General features: G+C 43.2%; 1 protein-coding gene across 1 annotated transcript in view; it reads left to right on the forward strand.

Moving 5' to 3' along the window:
* Positions 1-21,301, forward strand: part of Bmper (BMP binding endothelial regulator) — a 257,107-nt gene that overhangs the window by 142,193 nt on the left and 93,613 nt on the right. The window contains exons 8-11 of the mRNA XM_059266725.1: positions 1,422-1,531; positions 3,102-3,242; positions 5,263-5,367; positions 8,926-8,971. Of these exons, the coding sequence (XP_059122708.1) occupies positions 1,422-1,531; positions 3,102-3,242; positions 5,263-5,367; positions 8,926-8,971 (402 nt within the window). The remainder of the gene's footprint in view (positions 1-1,421; positions 1,532-3,101; positions 3,243-5,262; positions 5,368-8,925; positions 8,972-21,301) is intronic.

Here is a 21,301-nt window from a genome sequence, read left to right on the forward strand (position 1 = left end):
CCACACATACATATATTAGCTAAGAAAACACAATGATTGTGCTAAATTTTGTCTAATCATGGACAGTTTTTAGTTGTATACTTTAACATTATCATTGTAGATAGAGGTGGCGGTGTGAGGAAATGGCACTATGGATGCCACGTTATGAGTGAAGTCAGAGAACCCAGAGTGATCATACCCAAGGTCATGAAGGAGTCTATAGATGGAATCCAAATCATAGCTCATTGTTATCTTCTGATGTCTGGCCAGTTTCTTCCTCATGATGAAACCCAGTTGATTTAGTGTGGATCTGCTCTGCACCCTTGACCTCCCCTAGGAAGAGAATAGTTTTTCTTAACTCCTATTAGTAATATTTCCAACAACTGTAATTGTGAGAACAGCATTTAGTATGTGTGTAGCTATTCTGGACCTACTGATAAAGATTCCATCAGACCTACTAATGATAAATGTTAATCTTTTTTAAAAAGAAAGAGGAATTTGGCTATAAATTTCTTCAGTGAACATGAATTATCAGTTTCTAAACCTAGTCTTTAATTAAAGAAACTTAAAACCATTTCGGGGATGGTTCCTGAATTAACTTTCCCTTTTATGCCTTTGTGTAATTTCTTTACTGATCTTATGTGTTGATCTATTTAGGCCATTATAGTAAAATGACATTGACAGGGTCACTTTCAAACAGAAATGTAACTCTAGAGTCTGCAAAGTCCAATGTCAAGGTTCCTACAGATTCTTTGAGCTTTTCTTCTTAGCTCATAGGTGTTCCTCTTGCTGTTCTTCACATGGTGGGAGGAACAAGGAGTGTTTCTTGGGTCTGTTACATGAAGACATTTTAGTGAGTGCTCCCTCTAATGAGCTAATCACCTCTCAAAGCTCTCACCTCTTAATATGATTGCTCGGTGCTTAGGTTTCAGTGTATGAGTTTTGTAGGAACACAAATCATTTAGACCAAAGAAGATGCTATTTCATGATAATCCTGAGGCTATCTTCTTGATTCTTTCTACCTACAGCCTCCTTCTCACTGGTGCTACTTTGGGGGGTGTTGTTACTTGTTGTCTAAGGGACAGCAGAATTAGTCACAATGTCTAGAACTCACCGTGTTATGCTGAAATAATCTTCACTCCATATGAGCTCCACAAGGCAGCAGATGTCCACTATGGTAAACAGATAGTTTGTTGAATCTGCAAAGTTCATTGTGGAATCAAACTTTTATACAATGGCTCTTCAAATTGGTAATTCCTGGGGACCTCCTGGTATATCTGACCCAAGGCTCCATTTTTGTACATCACTGTGTACACTGTGTACATCATCATTGTGAGAGTGTTCCACAGCCCTGTGATGTAATTATCAATGATAAGATGGTAAGATGGGATATGTCTGGTTTCCATCATGCTTACATTGTGCTTACTCTTGCTTCCCTATAGGTCAGAGGAAAGTATTTGACCTTCCTTTTGGGAGCTGCCTGTTTCGAAGTGATGTATATGACAATGGATCCTCATTTCTCTATGATAACTGCACAGTATGCACTTGCAAGGTAGGGGGGCTCTAAGAGGCTGTGGCATTACCCAACGAGCTTGGATTGCAGTGGAATTGTAGGCAAACGTGATAGCATTTTGCTCTTCAGGAGGAATCATTGTTGATGCCATTTGAAGAATATAATCATACTCAAGGTCACAGAGGAGATGTGGAGGCTGTTCTAAACATTCTTTGTAGTCAGACAAATATAGATGGCCCTGTTCTAGGGCTACACCTATCTGAAATAAATTCTGTAGCACACCTAATAATGAAAATAACTTTAATTATATTCAAGAGAAGAAACAGACATGGCTTTACAGTTCACTACAGAGATAAACGGATCAATTTCAAAGCCCATGGATATTCTTGTGAGGTGATGCCCACCTTCCATGGTTTGCATGATCCTGTGCTAAACATACAACTCCCTCTATGTACACTGCTTTATGTAAACACACAGAGCATCTCCTTGTGAACTTGGTCTCCATGCCCATGACTTCACATCTATACTGAAATCTCACAGGCCACAGCTTTCTCTTGAAACTGAGCCTTTGCTGAAACATGTCACCTTCTCACCACCTCTTGTTTAAGGAACAGCCCATCAGTCCACAAATGGGAGCTAGTTATGCTAGTATTTACATCACTTTGGGTCTTAAGGAATCTTTGAGACATAATCAGGCAATGTGTCCTATTTTAGCTAGAATACTAGAATGAATACTTTTCCTGAAAGTGGTGGGCTTATCACAATGTGAGTCTGTAGACATTTTTGGGAGAGTGGATACTTATGTATCAGCCATGATATGTAAGTCAGCCATGTCTTAATTTCTGTTCTACTGCTGTGAAGAGACACTATGACCAAGGCAACTCTTATAAAAGCATTTGATTGCAGACTTGCTTACAGTTTCAGAGGGTAAATCCACTATCATCACAATGGGAAGCAGTAGCTGAGAGTTTTACAACCTGATCTACAGGCAGCAGGGGTAGGGAGACAGGGCCTGGCAGGGCTTTTTAAACCTCAAAGTCCACCCCCAGTGACACACTTCCTCCCACAAGGCCACACTCCCTAATCCTCCTGATTTTTCTCAAACTCGGGACTAAGTATGCAAATATATGAGTCTTGGCGGAGAGGATGCTCTCATTTAAGCCACCAAAGATGGCATTCATTGGGATAACTTTCTGTCTGTAGAGCTTCCCTCTCCAGCAGCCTCATCCTGTGGTCTTCCTAATTTCTAGGGAAGGTGCAGGAAATCTGAACAAGCTCTGTTCATTTAGAAAGTGAAAGAAGAGCAGGAAGAAGGAAATGCATTGGTCCACAGTGATCTGCAATTTCTTGTCCCCCTGAGGAAGTATGTTGAACATGAAGTTATAGGCCAGTAGAAACAGGACTGGGAGTGTGCCACATCCTCATCTGCTACAGACATTAGTCAGGAAACATGTTCTGAAGTGGATGAAATGTTTATTGCACCACATTAAAGCATGGTGCTAGGAGAGTACAATGTGGAGCCACTGTAGGTTGTGAGAGGAGGGCTATGAAGGATGTCTAGGAGGGGTGAAAGTCATTTTTAATTTCTAGTCTGCCTTTGGGCCTCCAGGACTCTACAATGGTGTGTAAGAAGAAGTGCTCCCAGCCTGGTGTCTGTGACAATGATGGGGATGCCTGTTGTGAAGAGTGTCTCCTACGAGTACCCCCAGATGATGTCAAAGTATGCAAGTTTGGCAGCAAGATTTTCAGGGTATGTATGCCATCACAAGTGTCATGAGCTGTGGGAGCCATTATACCATAATGGCCATTAAAATGTTCCAGTTTTATGTAATCTATACATTTAAAAACACACATGTATATTTGATATATTAATTTACACGTGTGTGTGTGTGTGTGTGTGTGTGTGTGTGTGTGTGTGTGTTAAAATCAAGGACCTGGAAGACTCTAAATGTGTCAGTGTTATTGCTCTTTCTATATGTGATCAGCCAATGCCTGAAGCTCAGCTGAGCAAGCCACATGGCTGGTGTGGTTATGGTGCTCAATTGCCTGAGAACATCTTGTTCACTTGAGGATGCTCAGTGCATCTTGTCAAGATCATGACCATGGACAGATCCTGATAGATCTATTATTGATTAGAAGCTTTCAGCAACATTCTACAGATTTCTTTAAACAATTGGCTCACTTCAAGGTGTTCAGATGAGGATGCTTACAATGTAAGTGACCAGCATAAGTTTGAGAGTCCAGCTCCACAGTATTCAAAGGCTTGCTTACTGGCCATCCAACTCTGCCTGAAGTGTGCTCTACATTGTTTTCTGGTGATCTTAAGTGGAATACTAACCATTTAACTTCAGGAAGCAGGTACTAGCTTAGTTCAAACTGCCTTCCCTCTCTTATTTAGCATGTTTTCCCTAAGGATGAGAGAGAGAGAGACTCTGTATCAAAGACATGCTTGATGACAGCTGGGTACATCTAGACCCTTAACATCATGTCGGATGTGGAGGCTCCCTCAGGCTGCCAATCCACTGACATGATTGAAGACAGGTCTAGATTCTTATGGACCCTGCAAGAGAGAAGACAATGAATTATGCCCATTGGAGGGGTCATACAGCAAGTTTTCCGAGCCGCTCATTTAAAATGCTCTTTATTCAAAGCCGTCACTTGTCCCTAGAGCACCAAGATAAAATGAACTCCTCTATGATAGTGCTTTGGATAAAACACTTTGAAGTCACTTTATAAAAAGGTATCTTTTAGTACCTGGGGCTTAAAGTACTTTACAGAGACTATGAGCCCTGGGAACATTTGTGCATAGAACATTGATAAGTTCAATGCCCTTTGAAGACAGGTTTAGTTAGTTCTCTCTCTCCTAAAAGGAAGCAGAGGGTGGGCAGTCCTTAAAATATCTTCAAAAACTGAGAAGTGAGAGGATTCACCAAAGATCTTGAATCTACGGGCCTGGAAAGGAATCCTCATTTTGTCCTCAGATCTGCCTGTTGTCTGATCTTTCCAACTTCAGTATGTTTCTGCCTGATGTGTTCTGGATCAGCACCTGCTAACGGCATGCTATAAATCCAATGAGCCCAATACATTTATCAAGTATCAACACATTGTGTCTAAGCAAGAATCTAGTCTTTAGAAATGTGTCTCAAAATGCTTGCCTACATTTTTAGAGGAGAGTGGTAGCCAGGCAATGTACAAGCTATGCGTGTCTCTAGGGCTGGTCTGTCTGGGCTCTGTGTGTTCAGATGGCTGCTGACCAGGTATCTGCCTGGCCGATGTTTGATAATTTCTGTACTTTTCAAGTCCTGGGTGGGTTAGGAGCATAGCACACCTGGGCTTATATCATCATGCCTAAACATCTCAGTTAACTGTGATGCCTAAGATAGCAAGTATTTCAGTCTCATTAAACAGAGGAAAGTTAAGATTTTGTTCATAAATCATATAGGGAAATTCATACTTCCTTGTCTTCCAGGGTGCAAGTAGAAAAATGCATGAGCACATGAGGGCTGAGATGCAAACATGACTTGGTTAGATACAGGAAAATCCTCCATATTTTTGGAGCAAGATTCTTTCACCCCCAAAACACACATTGCCTGAAATCCTCCCTAACCCCCATGTTAAGTTGATTACATATAGAGGCCCCAGAGTCACTTGGGCTAAGCTGTGTGGCTCAGGCAGGGTAGGCATGCTCTTCTCAATCAGGAGATTGTAACCCACTGGCTGAGCTCCTGCAACCCCCACCTGATAGCAGAATCTCGTGCTGTGTCCCACAGGATGGAGAGATGTGGTCCTCCGTCAACTGTAGCATTTGTGCTTGTGTGAAGGGGAAGACGGAGTGTCGCAAGAAGCAGTGCGTTCCTGTCAGCAGCTGCCCACAGGTATGCTGGGAACTAGGCTTTACTTTCTCGTTACTTTCAGAAATGCACAGCCCATGCCGTTTTTCTGCAAAGACCGTCAAGGCAGTCTGAAAGCTTACAGATACCCCAGCAGTTGTAGCCTCTTGTACAGCTTGCCGACTCCTTCGTCCCCTTCGTCTTTCTTTTTCCCTCTCACATCTCAGCTTTCTCCTCAGAGCCCTGGTAGTATGTGGTTGTTTAATAGTAAATTCCCCAGGAGGATTTCCCTGCCATGCAGAAGTCCCAACTCCTCTGCAGAAAATTCCTCTCTAGCCCTGGCCTTCACGGGAGCCTCACATGGAAATAGCATCCTTATGGAAATACCTCTTTTCAAAAGCCCACAGCCCGGAGCCTTGAATAAAGCTGCCATTATCTTCGGAAGCGTGGGCTCCATTGAATTCACCTCAGCAACTCGAAACCTTTCAAGGCTTTGTACGTTTTGGGAAAATGTCAAACCCATTCAGTACCTTCTAGTGAATGAAGAAAACATATCTATATATTCAGAACATGTCCCCTCTTCTCTGTTATAGAAAACTTTTAATTTTATTCACATCTGTTATTATTATAAACAAAAAGTTGCTGTTTTTACTTGAGTGCCAAATGAGGCACAAGAAACAACAGCTGTTGCCATTGCACAACTGAGTTGGGGGGAGGGGACAAGGGGAAAAAAATCCCCTAATTAGTCTTGCTTTAAAAAGCCTCAGACATAAAACTGAAAACTTCCCATAAAAGAAAAAAAAAAGTAGGTACAATAAGCAGACTTGAACACGGGCTGCTTATAAATATTCATTGGGAAAAATGGAATCACACCATTTCTGCCAGTCCTCGGGGAACCCTCACTGCTAATGAACTCTCCCAGCACATGGTAGTAATAATGGGCTTCCTTATTCTACAAGACAAAACCGGGAAGCAGTGCCAGCCTGGTGGCTGGAGTAACTCGCCTGAGCAGGCCACTGTGGAGTTACCAGCTTCACTCAGCTCTGCCACTGGGAGCTGGGTCGGTGGTTTCTGCCGGGAGGCCACGGCTCCGGTGCCGGCATCTCGCTGGTGATCTCGCTGTGTGTGCCACACTCAGGCCGGGAATGGCCATCCCTCCCAGGAAGGCCTTTGCCCAGCCCAGCCCCCTCTACAGTTGCTCGTCAGTGCCCTGGCTTGGCTGTGGCCTCCAGAACCACCTTTTTGTTTCCAGGCACCCTTCCAACCTGTGTTCCCCTTCACTCTCCCCCTTCTCAGAGCCAGCACAAGGTCTTTGGAAGATAGTTTAGCTCTACCATGAAATCCTTTAAAAAGAAAAGACAGCAGTTTATTTCGCCTTCCCATCACTGACTGGGGAAATTAAAAAAAAAAAAAAGATACTAAAATTAGAAAACTAGAAAGAGTCTGTGTCCCCTGCTACATCCTTTTCAGTTACCACACCTCTCTCTCCCCATCCAGGAGGCTATGGCTGTGTTCCCTGTATGCCTTCCTAGGTAATTCCCCAGGCTCTGGGAGTCCCAGTGGGGATGAGTGAGACCAACCACTATCTTCTCAGTATCATCCATGTATATTGAGGTCTTTTCTGTGTCACAGAAATAGCCTCACTCCCCCAAGACTTCTCTGCTGAGGAAGGTGCTGAATAGACCCTTCTTCCAGATGAGGCTACAGCGTGTCCAGTTTCCAGCTCATTCCATACAGCCCAGGCTGTCTGACCTCACAGTTTAGGCTTTTTTCGTTTCCCACTAAGTTACTAACAGGAGCAGCTCGACTTTCATTTTCTGAACAAGGGAAATGGTAGTGTCTGCTGAGATACAGATGGACGGAATCACCCGATCACACTTGGATAGAAACTTGGCCTTAAACTCTCTATTCCAGTGGGGCAAGGTGCCTCGGTCCAGCCTCTGGGGAAATCATTCCATGGGACTGGGCTGATGATCTTCTTTGGCTTTGTCCTTGAGAAATTAAATGAGATCCCCTGTGGCAATGGTTCTTAATCTGTGGGTTGTGATCTCTTTGGAGGTGTCAAAAGACCCTTTCACAGGTACTGCCTATCAGATATTTACATTATGATTCATAACAGTAGAAAAATTAGCTATAAAGTAGCAATGAAAGTAATTTTGTGGTTAAGGGTTAGCACAACACGAGCAACTATGTTAAAGGTTTGCAGAACTCTTTAATATAGCCTGAGAACCACTGCCCTATGGCATTACAGAGTTTAACGTGTCATTGTAAGCTTAGTTGATGAAGAAATGAGAAAGGCATGGCTATGGTTCTTCAGTAGCAAAATGCCATTTAAAAAGCCAATGGGATTATTTATTTTGAAAATATTCAAGCCTGCTTTGCACACCACTCTCCAGCAGTGAATGAGCTGAGCTGAGCTGTGGGCCTCTGCCCTGGGTCTTGGGCCACCTCTCAGTGCGCTTGGCTCCCTTGTTCTCTGTAAAAAGGAGATGAAATCATCTCTACTCAGAGTGTCGCTGTGAATTTCAAATGAGATGAAGCATGCAGTACACACAGCAGTCTATACTGAATGCAGACCATACGATTGGTCTTGAAGAACTGTGGCATAAAAGTCTGGTAAAAGAATGTAGCCTGTAGTGCCACAGGAAATGGAGTTGACATTTTGTTTCTATCGCCCGGTGCTGCATGGCACCAGCTTCTTCACGTACGGAAGGGGATATGCTCAGCTCAGAAAGATTTTGCACTTCTTAGTAACGATGATCATATCATTAAGCCTTAAAGCTTAGCTCATTAAATCCTCATGAGTAACCCAAGGTCACATGCAGGAGTGGTTCCTTGAATGTTAATCTGCTTCCATATTTCTTCTTCCCTGTGATTAATCACTGAGTCAGAGATAAGAAAAGGCTATTCTCCGACACACGTCTGCAGAGTATGCTTCCTTCTTTAAATGTCACAGGCATTAATAAAAGTGGAAAGACATTTGACTAGGAAGTGGCACCACATTTCCAGAGTGGGGATGGAAAATTACTCCACACTACAGAGCTCCCTGCTTCACTGCCTGCGATTGCAGAGCAGTGAGTTAGCATGGATGAGTTTGATCTGCAGTGCACAGTGTCCATAGGATGCCTGCATCCTGAACTTGGATTACAGGGCCCAGGGGAGCTTGTCGAGCCCAGCATGAAGAAGGCTGTGCTAGTATGGGCAGAGTGGCAGTGGTTCCCGTGTGTGTGTGTGTGTGTGTGTGTGTGTGTGTGTGTGTGTGTGTGTGTGTGTGCACTTGACTTCTACAGGGCTTGATTTGGCTATCAATGAGACAGTTGTATCCAGGCTGTCTCCATCTTCCTTCCATGTGAGAAAAATCACACCATACTTTGAGGTATCCTGTTTCTTAAAGGATAAAAACAGGAAAGCTTTTTGGAATGATTTTGCCTGGCCTGGGGACCTGATGCTTGAAAGTTCATTTTTCTTCTGCTTCCATCATCACCACCAAGTCTGGGCTGATGTTGGTTTTTCTGGTATTAGATTTTTGAGAAGAGATTTCTCCTCAGCAGACCACTTTTTAACATTGAATTTTGGTGTTTCTTTTTTCCCCCTCCTGACCAGGGTAAAATTCTCAACAGAAAAGGATGCTGTCCTATCTGCACTGAAAGTAAGTTCATTCTTTGGAAAAATGTGCTCTTAGTATTTGTTTGACACTTGGTGATGAATAGGAAAAGCTGGTGTGAGTTTTCTATAGACTTGATTCTGTAGGTGTGAGATCGGCTCATCCACCTTTCCCCCAGGCACCTGGAATCAGCTGTCTGTCATCCTTTCACAGAAGCTGGATTGAGACCAGGGTGGATATCTCCACCAGAATCTGCTGTTAGGAGAACTCAGGAAGATAAATTGTTAAATGGAGTTTTAAAGAAGAACAGATAACTTAATGCACATTGGAAACTGCTAATAGCATTTGCAGTCCTTTGGGCTAGGATAATGATGCCCAGTAAAGCCAGACGTCTATAATCTCTCAGGGATTTACTTCCTCTCTTTATACCACCAAACAACTGCACTTCCTCCTCTCTCCCCCACCCCTCACCCTTTCTCTTGGGCACATCGATATTGCTGATGGCAATGGGTTTTCATCCTGACACTTTTAGCTGAGTTCTTGAAGGGTCTATCTTATTACATCTTGAAGTTTGAGAGCCATCTGAGGCTGCTCTATCAATCTCATGGGCAGAGCATTGTGCTTGGCTCAACATTAGCCCCATATGGGGACTTCTGCCTACATCTATTAGAAAATCACTGTGTTAGTTAGTCCTGAAACACACCTGGCTTCGAGACAGCTTTCTGAAGTACACTAATGATGTAGTGGTGTTAGAAATACATTGTCACGTTATTTGAGATGCATGGTGGCAGTATTAGCAAAGCCAGGAAATTGAAGCACCTTTCATATGGAAACAGGTTTGTTGCTTTTATTTATCTGAAATCAGAGTTTATATTGCTCCAAGGAATTCTGGTTTTCCCTCCTTTGACTATTTAATTTCCTCTGATAACATATATACATAAATATATGTCATTTTATATCTATATGAAATTACACATGGAAAGCTGCTATATGTTAATGTATAATATGTTAATGCTCATGTATATATTTCTTGTGTCTAATAGATATTGTTATTTTTAAAGATACCATGAAACTTTACAATGGATGAAACTCCTTATTGAATTAGAGAAAAAATAAGTTATGGATTTAATAAAAGAACTTTCCTTTGAAGATAATGAAGTCATAAACTAGCTCAAAGGAGGCTGATGATGCATGACAGTAGATTCAGAAATTAATGCAGAAAGAAGGAAGAGGCAGCTATGATTAACACATGAGTGATTCAAAAGCACGGCGTGCATGAACTGTTCCCCTTAGCCATCTTCCAGAGACGCTTTATGGCTGGTTCAGAGGCTGCCTTCAGCTTCATCCCCGTCTGTATGAGCAGTCTCCAGGCTGCACTGATGACATTTTTCTCTATAGCCATGTCAGTGGATGTACGCAGTTCTCTGTAGTGTGGATAACGAAGCAGAGAGAGACTAGATGAAGGAGAGACCAGCCTCACAGGGATGCCTGATATTTTGCAGTTCACCTCTTCCCTTTGCATGGCACAGATGTGGCACATCTCCCGATTCTCTGGTTATCAGCCTCACAAGAACATGGACTTTGCACAGAAACAACTCAAATCTGGAATTGCCCTCATTTCTAAGAGTCAAAATGGTGATTAGTGACATATTTGCAAGGAAAGCTAGATTTTACTAGTTTATCCATCATGAGCTAGCCTCCCCATTTCTAGAAGTCTGGGGATGAAAAGGGGAAAAGAGAAGACAAAGGAAAAGAATTTGTAATCAGTCATATCAAGTGCTGTGTTACGTGAAGCACCTGAATGATGTGTCCCTTCCATCACCCAGGGAGACAACCAGAGAAAGCCACCCAGCTGGAGGGGCACCAGGAGGCCCCAGGCTGCACCTGCACCTGCAGGTCCGAGCTGGAAGCCTGCAGGCATGCGGTTCCCGGCCCAAGTCTGAATTATATCATCAGATGGCTATTTCTCAATTTCCCCTGGTGTTCTTCCCATCTGTTTACCCTCGCTTGCTCTCCAGCAGTTCTTCTGTCACTGCTGTAAAACACATTCTCCTCGGCAAGCCTCGTTTGTTCAGATCCAGTTAAGAGATGGGATAGCTTCCAATCTTTTAGGCAATACCCGGCTTTCCAATACTGCACCCAGGTAGACTTTTCCTGATGTCCCTTAGCGATGGCCTGAAGACCTCCTACTTTGAAATTCCTTTGTTATTATATCCAAGATCTGGAATAAACCTTTGGGCTCATTCTTTCCTCTTCTTATTAGTTATAAAACCTCTTCTGGCATGCAGGTTTCTAGAGTAGGAAACCAAGGCCAAAACATCAAGCTAAGACTAGTGTTTTCTAAAACTAAAAGACTCCAGGGTTTTCAACCTTTGTTATATTGACAGTCCCGTCAGCTTTGCTTTAGGAATGTCCTGTGTATTGCAGAGTATTTAGTACCAACCTTTCCCTCAAAGTGACAAGCATCTCTAGACATTGTCAAACGCTCCTCGAGGTCAGCCAGTGATACTCCAAATAGGGCAAGCTGCCCCCGTAAATGCAGAGATGAACACCCGTGAGACTAGCAACAATGACCTACTGTCAGTACCTGCTGACTCAGCACAGGAGGAGCGTGAAACAAAGTCAACCTTTTGCTAGCCTAAAATCGAAAGGCCAGTGCCTCTGGGTTTATTGAATATGTTTTTATGTTTTAATTCCCCGAGCTTACAAATAGTTATGAAGACACAACCTGACTGCTTAAAAACTACTGTCATTGCTTTTCATTGCTCAGAAGTGGGGAAGAAAATGCAGGCTACATTTAACAGTATGCACAAGCTTACTTCTGTGTTCACTGTCTATGATCATACTTACATTTTGAATTATTCAGCATATGCATATGTATGTTCCTTTTAATATATTCTGTAAGGAGTCAAGACTATATACCTCCACAAATGCATACATGCATACATTCATACAGAAGTGAAACTGATTACAGCTCCCAGATATTCTAAGATGCATTTTGACTGTAGATGTTAAATGAATGATGGATTATGTCTGGCAGTGGTGGCACCACATTGCCTCTCACTAAAATCCTACAGAATTTCTTCCTGCCTTGGTTTGTCTTGGGTCTGAGCAGAGTTTGAGATCTTTTTTCCAGCAAAGAGGAAACAAAATAAATGCTTTGCGTGTCTTCTCTGCACACATCAGTTACAGAGCAACTTTGTTATGTAGATAGAAGCAGTTGCAAGGACAGGAAGCCATTGTCCTCTCCACGTCTGAACAATGAGTGAGGTTGATCTGAAGAGGCAATGGGGGTTCTATTCACATGGGGGGTCCTCCTAGAATCAGGCCCGAGGACAGTCTAAAAAGCATAGTTGCCTCCTAACAACTCGAGACATACTATTTTCCTTTCCAACAGAAAGAATTGAATTTGGTTTGGATGATTTACTTAAAGTAAAATATTTGAAGTGGGCTAAAGAAACTCCATAAAACTTTTGGCAAAAGCGCCTTCTTGCCAAGGTATGAGGCTGTAGCTGGAAGGCTGGAAGGCTGGAAGGCTTGCTTGGCTGAGTGTCATGTGACCATGAATTAGGTGCCAGGAAGCATCAGAACTCAGGAGGGCCACTCTGCTTTTCCTCGTAGCACTTGGTTTATGTGAAGTGTTCTTTTATGGTGTGCTGGCAAAGAGTGGATTGAATCTTGACCTCACCAACCCACAGAGACCAGAACCAGATAAATTCTATGCTGGCAGCAGATCTGTTTTCAAACTTGGAAATAATACTTCAGTGTCAAAGTTTTCACTGATAAGCGAGGTGTGTGGAGGTGTGTGGAGGAAGGTGGTGGTGGGGTGTAACTGAGAAATTGGTTATGAGAGAAGTTAATCTCTTAATCAGGTCAGAGGCATCCAAAGGCCTTAGGACATGGTCATCTACCCCCAGGTCTCACACATTACTTACACCCTTCACTTACCTCATACTCAGCCTGAGGCACCCCTGACCCAAAATGTAAGCATGCGATTTGTAACACTGAGCCTGGCAGGGTCTACTGAGCACATGTGTACATATGATTGAAATAACCTCAGCCACATATCCCATAAGTCACAGGAAATACTGATTTTCAGCAGCTCAGGGTGCTGGTACTGGGTGGGGGAGGGTGCACAGTTGATAAGTGATTCTTTAAGCCCACCCCAAGGGGTTAGTTGCTAGCTGTGTGAAGGTCACTGGACTTGGACTAGCTCATAGTGGGCCCTGGGCCTGCTGCCTGTACCCACCGCAGCTCGCTGCAGAATTTACTCCAGCTGGTTTTGTTGGCAAGTGTCTCTACCCTAAACCTGTTGGATGCCTGGTGCCTTTTTCTGTGTCCTAGTAAACAGTGAGTATAGGAGGACAACCAGGAGAACAATTTCATTTTGGGGAGGGGGGGCATGATGCATGATGAAAGAGTGATCTTGGAGCTTAGCATATGAAAAATCTCCACTGAGAGAGCCTCTGCAAATCAGTAATTCCGTGTTTGAGCAAGAGTTCTCACCTCTGGGACCCCAGTTCTCTCAGCCCTTGGAGTTTGTCCTCAGCCCAGGCAAGCAAGGAAATTGGACGCCAGGCTCAGGAGGCTTGCAGAATAAGAATCTGTGGTGTCGACTTTAGCCCTGCCAGGGATGCGCTAAGCTTAGTAACCACTGAAGTTTCTGCTAGTGCATGTGGGGCTGGCTTTGATGCCTTCTGAAGCTTGCCTGGCAGGCTGGTGGAAAGTGGAGCCCCTCACGCCAACAGTGGTCCTGTGGAGAGCCCACACAGAAGAAACAGTGGGGAAATGAGTTCTTCCTTTTGTTCTGCTGTTCTGTTCTAAGAGATGCTGCCACTTCAAGGTGGCACAATTAGCAGAGTTGAGGGATGAGGCTGAAGTCATTCTCTAAGAATTGGATCATCCTTGACCTCCATCTCTTGTCAGTTCCTAAGGTGAACCAAATAGTAACACGTCTGGAGTACTAACTCACTGTGGAGACAGGCGAGGGTGGCTTACTGACTCTAGGTATAAGGGTCAGTACTTGACAAGTACTCAGTAAATGTTGTGGTTGATTAGTAAACTGTGACCTCCGTCATCCTCAGTGTCAACATGACTAGCCAACGGAACCAGCGATAGCAGGGGCAGTAGCCAACACGTATTTATCATCATCTGCTATTTATCAAGACACTGTCATGGTTGTCCCATTTGATTTCATATCAATCTCACAGCTATCTTTTGGCCAAGTAATGTTATTAGTTGCAGTTTTACAGCCAGGGAACTGGGGCTTAGAGATGTGGAGGTCAGAGATGGAGCCTGAGTCTCCCCTGTGCTGTCTGGCCCCAGAGGCTGGGCTGGAGTAAGTTGTGCTTGGCTTCCTTGTAATTTAGAGTTTGATAAATAGTTACAGCTCAGAAGTGGGAAGGAGGTTTGGGGGTTTTATAGTCCCTAGGAGTTATAGATTAGAAATCGCAAGAAAGCTCTCCCATTTAATAGCTTTTCTCTCTCTACCCCTAGCCTGTGAGAAAAGGATGTTCTAGCCCCAGGCTTTCTTCTACTTTATGCTCGCTCCACCTCTCTGCTCAAGGCAGAGTGGTGGTTGGGCCCTGAGCTTACTTTTCCATGTCTACTCATATTTCTGCCTCCACCATGGCAACCCAGAGGGGAATACTTATATAGTCAAGTGAAGGTCTTGCTAAGTTTTTGTTTATACCAAGTAAATATGTATATATATATATATATATATATATATATATATATATATATATATATATATATATGCACATATGCATAAATATTCTATGTAGTTTTAAACTTGGAAGAACTCTATGTATAATTGATAGTAGGGGTGAAAAGGAGTAATGTTGTTTTCTCAGTTGCATTTTAATTCCTTACTAATTTAGTGCCATGAAATTAAATGCATCCGCGGACCTTCTCTCTGGGGTCTTCCCTTCCAGTGCTCAGTCCAGGAAACAGGCTCACAATACCAAGGAGGAAAGCTGGGATAAGACCCATATACTTTTCAAACATCCCAACATAGTCCTCAGTCTATGAGCCTCCTTGGAGTTTGCTTTGGAAATATGGTTTATTCTTGTTTATCTTTTAAAATTATTTTCAAGTGTTACAGTATTAGTAAACATTCCATTAAAAATTACATTCTTGTCTACATATAAATGAATATTTTTTTCTATGAAGATATAACACTGCCATCCTGAATCTCTAAAGAAATGTAAGCAGCCAGTTGTGGCTGAGTGTACTGGAGACCCAGACTTAGTGAGGGTACCCTGAAAATATGACCAAAGGACAAGACAGTTGAGTAGGCCAAACACCAGACTGCACCTGAAAAGCATATTTCATGGAAAGCTCTGCGTGCTGAGCTGAGGCAAGTTTCCACCTCTCTGAGGTCACATCTCCTAAAAGTAAAATAAGATCAGCAAAACCCAGACTCCTGCTGGTGTAGCCGCTCACGCTGAGGTAGAGCAGGGGTTTTAGGACATGCAGTCCACACATTTTGCTACTTAATTCTCAAGATGATCCTGCCAAGTAGAAGCTACTCTCTACTCCCTCTTACAAGTAAAGAATCTGAAGGTCAGAAAAGTTCATCTGAGAGAGGTCAGATAATACTGTAATCGGCAAGACTCTGCAGCCCAAACTTTAAGCATACCTCTGTGTTCTCTGTTAACTGTATGTTGACTCATTTTGGAGGACTGCCTCCAAATACATGAGATTTACCAGTTTCCTTCTTTTACACACGACAGAGAATTCTATTTGCAATCTGTTGTATCTACTCGCCTTTAGAAGCACTGTGTTTGTGAAGTTAGCCTAACTTCTGTGATCTCTTGAGTTATAATATTTCAGCTCTCACTTTTACAGAGATAAGAGATGACTCACTCTATACACAGTGTTTCTCATGGATATACAAATCATCTTATACACATTCTGCACCCCAGTCATTGTCCCTTCCTCTCCTGGCCAGGGTGTCTGTCTTTAGTGCATGGATCTGTCCTTTTGACTTCCTGCCTCCTCTTGTTTATATCCACAGATGCTCCTTTCTCACACTGGTTTCAGAATTGTCCAAACTTTGAAATTTTAAAACAATATTTTTTATTAATTCTCTGAAAATTCTATATAGTGTATCTTGAATATATTCACTCTCATCTCCTCCCATAACAATTCTTTACACTCTGATCCCTTCCTGCTCAAATTTGAGTTTCATTTGCTTCTCCTCCTTCTCCTCCCTCTCCCTCTCTTCCTCTTCCTCCTCTTCTTCTGCCTCTTCCGCTTCCCCTCCATCTTCCTCTTCCTCTTTTGCCTCTGCTTCTGTTTCTACTTCTTCCCCATTGAAACCAGTTTGTGTTGCCCAACTAGTCTTGAGAGTAGAGCCTTCCCTGGAGTGTGCTGAATATACCAAGAGTCATAATATTAAAAAGCCCTGACTTTTCTTCTCCCAGCAGCTATCAAACGCCAATAGCTCCTTGCCTAGTGATGGGATTTCATGCTCACCTTCCCCACTCTCTGATGGGATGAGCTTGTCTGTATAGGTCTTGTGCATGCGGTCACAACTGTTGTGAGTTCATAGGTACAATTTCCCTGTTGTGTCTGGAAAACATTGTTTCTATCTACCACCCTTGCCTCTTACAATCATCACCACTTCTCTGCACACTGACCAGTTGTGGGTTTCAGTGTTAATTGCCATCTACTGCTGAAGCTTCTCTTATGAGGGTTGAGAGATGGTCTCATCTATGGGTATAGAATGGCATTAGGAATCATTTTAACATTATATACATTTATTGGAATAAAAGTCTTGGATTCTCCCCTAGGGCCTATGACCTATCAAGCCACAGATTCTTGGCTCCTTAAACAATGACAAGTTTGGGATCTATCTCATGGAACAAGCTTTGTATCCAATCTGGAAAGTGATTGATTACCCCCCTAACTTCTGTGCTACTATTGTGCCAGTGGGCATATCCTGTTGGGCTGGTTGCTATTGTAGTTTACAGAGTGCACAGATGGGTGAGACTGATGATTCCTTTGCTCCTTTTCTAGTGTGTATAATACTTTACAGCACCATGAAAACTGGTCACCAGGAAAAAAAGTACCAGCCTCGCTTCTCCGTGTTCTTTGAGTCATACAGTAAACCTTAGCTTCTAGCCTTCCAAGGGAGTGATTCTCCTTGTGAGTACTACATTTGAACTTCATGAACAGTTGCTACCTTTGATTCACCAGATCATCTGAATTAGGAGTTGGTGGGAGGGGCAAGTGGCTGTTTCCAGGCTCTATTTATTGACTAAATTCTGGCCTCCACATTCACCCAGCTGTGCAGGTTTGGAGACTGAACGTTGTTTCTCATATTTCTGGCATTTCTTTCCCCTGTTGCTAATCAGTCATCAAGTCTAGTTGATTGCCTCTTTATGCTGTTTTTCTAATAAATAATTTCCTTTTTATTCCCATGACAGCTGGACCCTCATCCTGTTGTTTTCTACTAACCCCCGTCTCCTTCCCTTCAGTCCTTTATGTGCATCACTTCAGAACACAAACTCAACTTTCATGAAAAATCTAGACCATGTTCCTTTGCTGCTGAGCTTTCCAAGGTTTACACTATGAAACCCTAGAGCTGAGGAATAGCCCTGAGTAGTATCTTCAAGACAGATCCTCTGATTGTAAATGTTAAGGAATACTGGATGGGGCAGACTTAAACACACTTCCTTGGTGCAGAACTCCTCGGGGCCTTTGCTGTGGCAGTGGGCACTGCGAGCTTTCAGGAGGGCGAGAGAGTACAGAGCACCCCCCCCCCCATTGCCTTGCAGAGCTTTTAAAGTTTTACTATGGAAATCCAACAGGTGGGATTGATGTTTTGTAGGAAACACATTAAGACATGTTGGTTCTTTGGAATATATTTAAATTTCTCAGGCTGGTAACGAATCTGAGGCTAATTTATTTACACAGTGTGAGTGTCTCATGTCCCCTGAAGCAAGTCCTTGCTCCAGACAGATCCGTCTCTGCTCTTCTTGTACACGCTGCTTCCTTCCTGTGTTTGTGCTTTACTGGCATGCTTCCTGTATCCTAGAAGGCTAACTCCATTCTGGCCCCTGATCTACATTTTGTATGTCTTTTATGGATGGACTCAACCCATTATATTTCACCAGCTCTGTCCTTTATGTTCCTCTTACAATCGCTCTCACAATAAGAAAAGCAATGGTCACTCTGTGAGCGTCAGCTCTAATCTTGGCATCTGTTCAGTGAATCTGCAAAGCAGTGGCTTCAGGTAAACAAACCTGCATCACAAGGGAGCTTGGGTCTGCTCTGTTGGCCATGAATGGCGAGGTGAGATGGAGTTTCAAATACAGGACTCTCTTCCAAGGTCTTTAGTGATTTAATTGTGTAGACTAAATTCTGTAGAGAGGTGAAGTACATCCCCTCATTTCAGATGCATAGCTCTGCTAGAAAGAGAACTATAAAGGGAAAAGACACTGTCCTGTCAACCTGTGTCTAGAGGGAATAGCAAGTATATCTTCTACAACAGTTTATAATAAAACTTTGGAGAATAGAGTGCATTTTTCTTGTTGTTTTTTTGTGGGTACAGTGATCTTAGTTATGTAGCAGATTCCCCCAAATGTATGGTGTGAAAGAAACAGTTACTGAGTGTAAAAAAAAAAGAGAAAGAAAGAAAGAAAAAAAAACTTGGTGAGTTTCCTGCATTCTGGAAAATAGAGATAAAATGCTGAAATAGACCTTAAATTTGAGACCTTGAAGTTGGGGAGATGAAATAGGAACTCATTAAACAGGAGAGCCATACACTGAATTTTATAACTGATTTCTCCATAGATGTTATTAATCTGAAATTCAGACAGTTCTGGGAGGTCATTGACCAGCCTTGAGAGCCTCTACATCCTAGAAGCTTTTTTCCTGGGAAGAGCTTCTTCCCATTCCCAGAGTCATCAGCAACATCTGCTGGAGTGTTGCGGTGTATGCTGTCAGTAGAACCACAGTGGGGGGAGGCACTGGCCTTGGACCACTGAGACTAGAGTGCAGTGCTGTTGGCTGAGTGACTATGGGCCACAGGCACCTTCTGCAAACTCACTACTAAGGAATTACTATAATACTGCATGACGTACAGAGATACAGTAAGACTGGAACGAGACATTAAAATAGAGAACACAGCACAGCTGGCGTAGTGCCCGATGCAAACAGTTCGCACTGAATACTTTGACTGTGCTAAGTAACTGGTTTCCAATGGATGCTGTAGCGAAGTCCCACAAAAATCACAGCTTCATGCCACTAATTATCTTATGCTCGCTGGAGGTCAAAGTCAGAAATAGGCCTCACTGGGCTCAAATCAAGACACGAACAAGGTTGTGTTCCTTGTAAAGTCTCAAGCAGAGTCATGTTTGCCTTTCCCAGCTTCTAAGGCCACCTGTATCACTTGACCTTTGGCCTCCTCCTTCATCTTCAAAGACGTGGCTGGTTCCATTCTTCTCATGAAAACGTATTATGCCATAACCCCCGCCCCCCCCCCCCCCCGCCCTGAAAGTTCAGCAAATGGATTGTATTCTTTTCCCTCTGATCATATAGGATAGATTCTGCTTTTGCAGGTCAGCTCATGAGCAAGCTTGACTCCTCTTGCAAATCCTATTCTTTGGCCATTCGATGCCACATGCCCAAGTTCTGGTTATTAGGATGTGGCTTTCCTTGAGAAACCAGGATCAGCTTGTCATACAAGCTTGGTCAGTGTAGGGTTAGAATTATGCTCTGTTCTCCTAGTTTTGTGACTCTGAGAATGCTTTTCAGTGGGCTACATGTCTATTCAGCTGAAGAAACTGGCTTTATGAAGGGAGAAAGATTGCTGCCCACCTGAGCACTGAGCTCCCAGACTCGGGTTTCCCAGGTGGTTTTCTTGCCACCAATATAATTCCCTTTAATATTCTTCACTTTTCTGTTTTCCCTAATAGTGTATTTGTTCTTAATGTGTTCATAAATAATTCAATTAATTATTTATGAATACATGTCATCACTTGTATTTATTTTAGTAAATTTAGTGTTGCCAATTTCTTCTTAGCCAAATATACTGTTTAATTAATTAGTCAATTTTCAGCAAATATTTGTTGATATTTAATAGGCATTATGCCATGCATTGCTGTAATACAATTAATGTATATTTGTGTGTGCATTTAGAGTCTCCAGTATAGCAGTGAGCTCCCAGGGCACTGAGAAGTATACATGTAAGGAGCTCAAGGCCAGACTTAGGAGTTTTGAATATATTATAACCATTGGGTCAGGTAAAAGTTGACTTAACATTGTCAGGAGACGGATAAAGTGCTGGTCCTACAAGCTTGAGTTTGGGTCTGCAGAGCGTGTGTCAAGAGCTGACCCTGTGTCCAAGCACTTGGAGAGCAGAGAGGGGAAGATACCCGAGACTTGCTGGCCAGCCAGCCGGCCTACAACTGGGCTCAGTGAAAAACTCTGTAAGGCAAAGATCAGTTTTGCTCTTTGCTTTTGAGAAGAAAGAAATGGCCTTGGCTGAGGTATTGGGGATATTACTCGGGGAGACAGTATTGAAGCCAGAGAGCTGAGGAGAGAGAACAAGAGAGAGCTGTGTGATGTGTGTGCACACATATGTGTGTGCATGTGTCTTTTGTAATTGTATGTGTGTTTGTGTACATATGTGAGTGTGTGCACTTGTGTTTGTGTATAGATGCATGTGTGCAAGTGTTTGTGTATGCATGCACATGTGTGTGAACTGTGACGTCTTGGGTGAGACAGGCTGAGCTCCAGGGAGTGGTGAGAAGCACTGGGATGTACTAGGTAGGGCCTAGAGTGGTAGCTGTGGCTTGCTTTCTGCAGTCAGTTTAGATTTGGTTTTTGAAGTTAGGGGATAAATTGGTGAGTATACGTAGTTATGGTTATATGGGAAAACAAATTTCCATATGAGACAAAATTCCTATGTAACTTTTTTAAAACTCGGGGATTTTTCTTTTTTAATGTAGATCACTTGCTGTCTCTGATGGGAACAGAGCTACCTGAGACACTTCCCTGTGCCACCCCTTACAGGAAAGTTAGTGGAAGTGCAAATCCTCACAGGCATCCAGGTGCCACCTGGTGGAGCATCTGTTGGCTCTCAAGCACCTTGTGGGCTAACAGCTGTCACTGACACCTTGCACAAGGCCAGAGCTCTTGCATGTAGAAGACACTCGGGGGGCCTGCTTTTTACCAGACTCTACCACTGTCAGAAATCACCTCAGCAAATAGCAGCTGGCTCCTGTCTCAGGCAGTATTTCTAATCCCAGCCTTTCCTGCTTCTTACCCAAGACTTGGCATCGCAGCGACTCTTGCCCTACTAAGGTCCCCAAAGCTCAGCATGACTCCGTGACTCAGAGTCCTGCACGACCTGTTTCCCCG

The sequence above is a fragment of the Peromyscus eremicus genome, chromosome 7 (assembly GCF_949786415.1).
Source record: "Peromyscus eremicus chromosome 7, PerEre_H2_v1, whole genome shotgun sequence".
NCBI lineage: Eukaryota > Metazoa > Chordata > Mammalia > Rodentia > Cricetidae > Peromyscus > Peromyscus eremicus.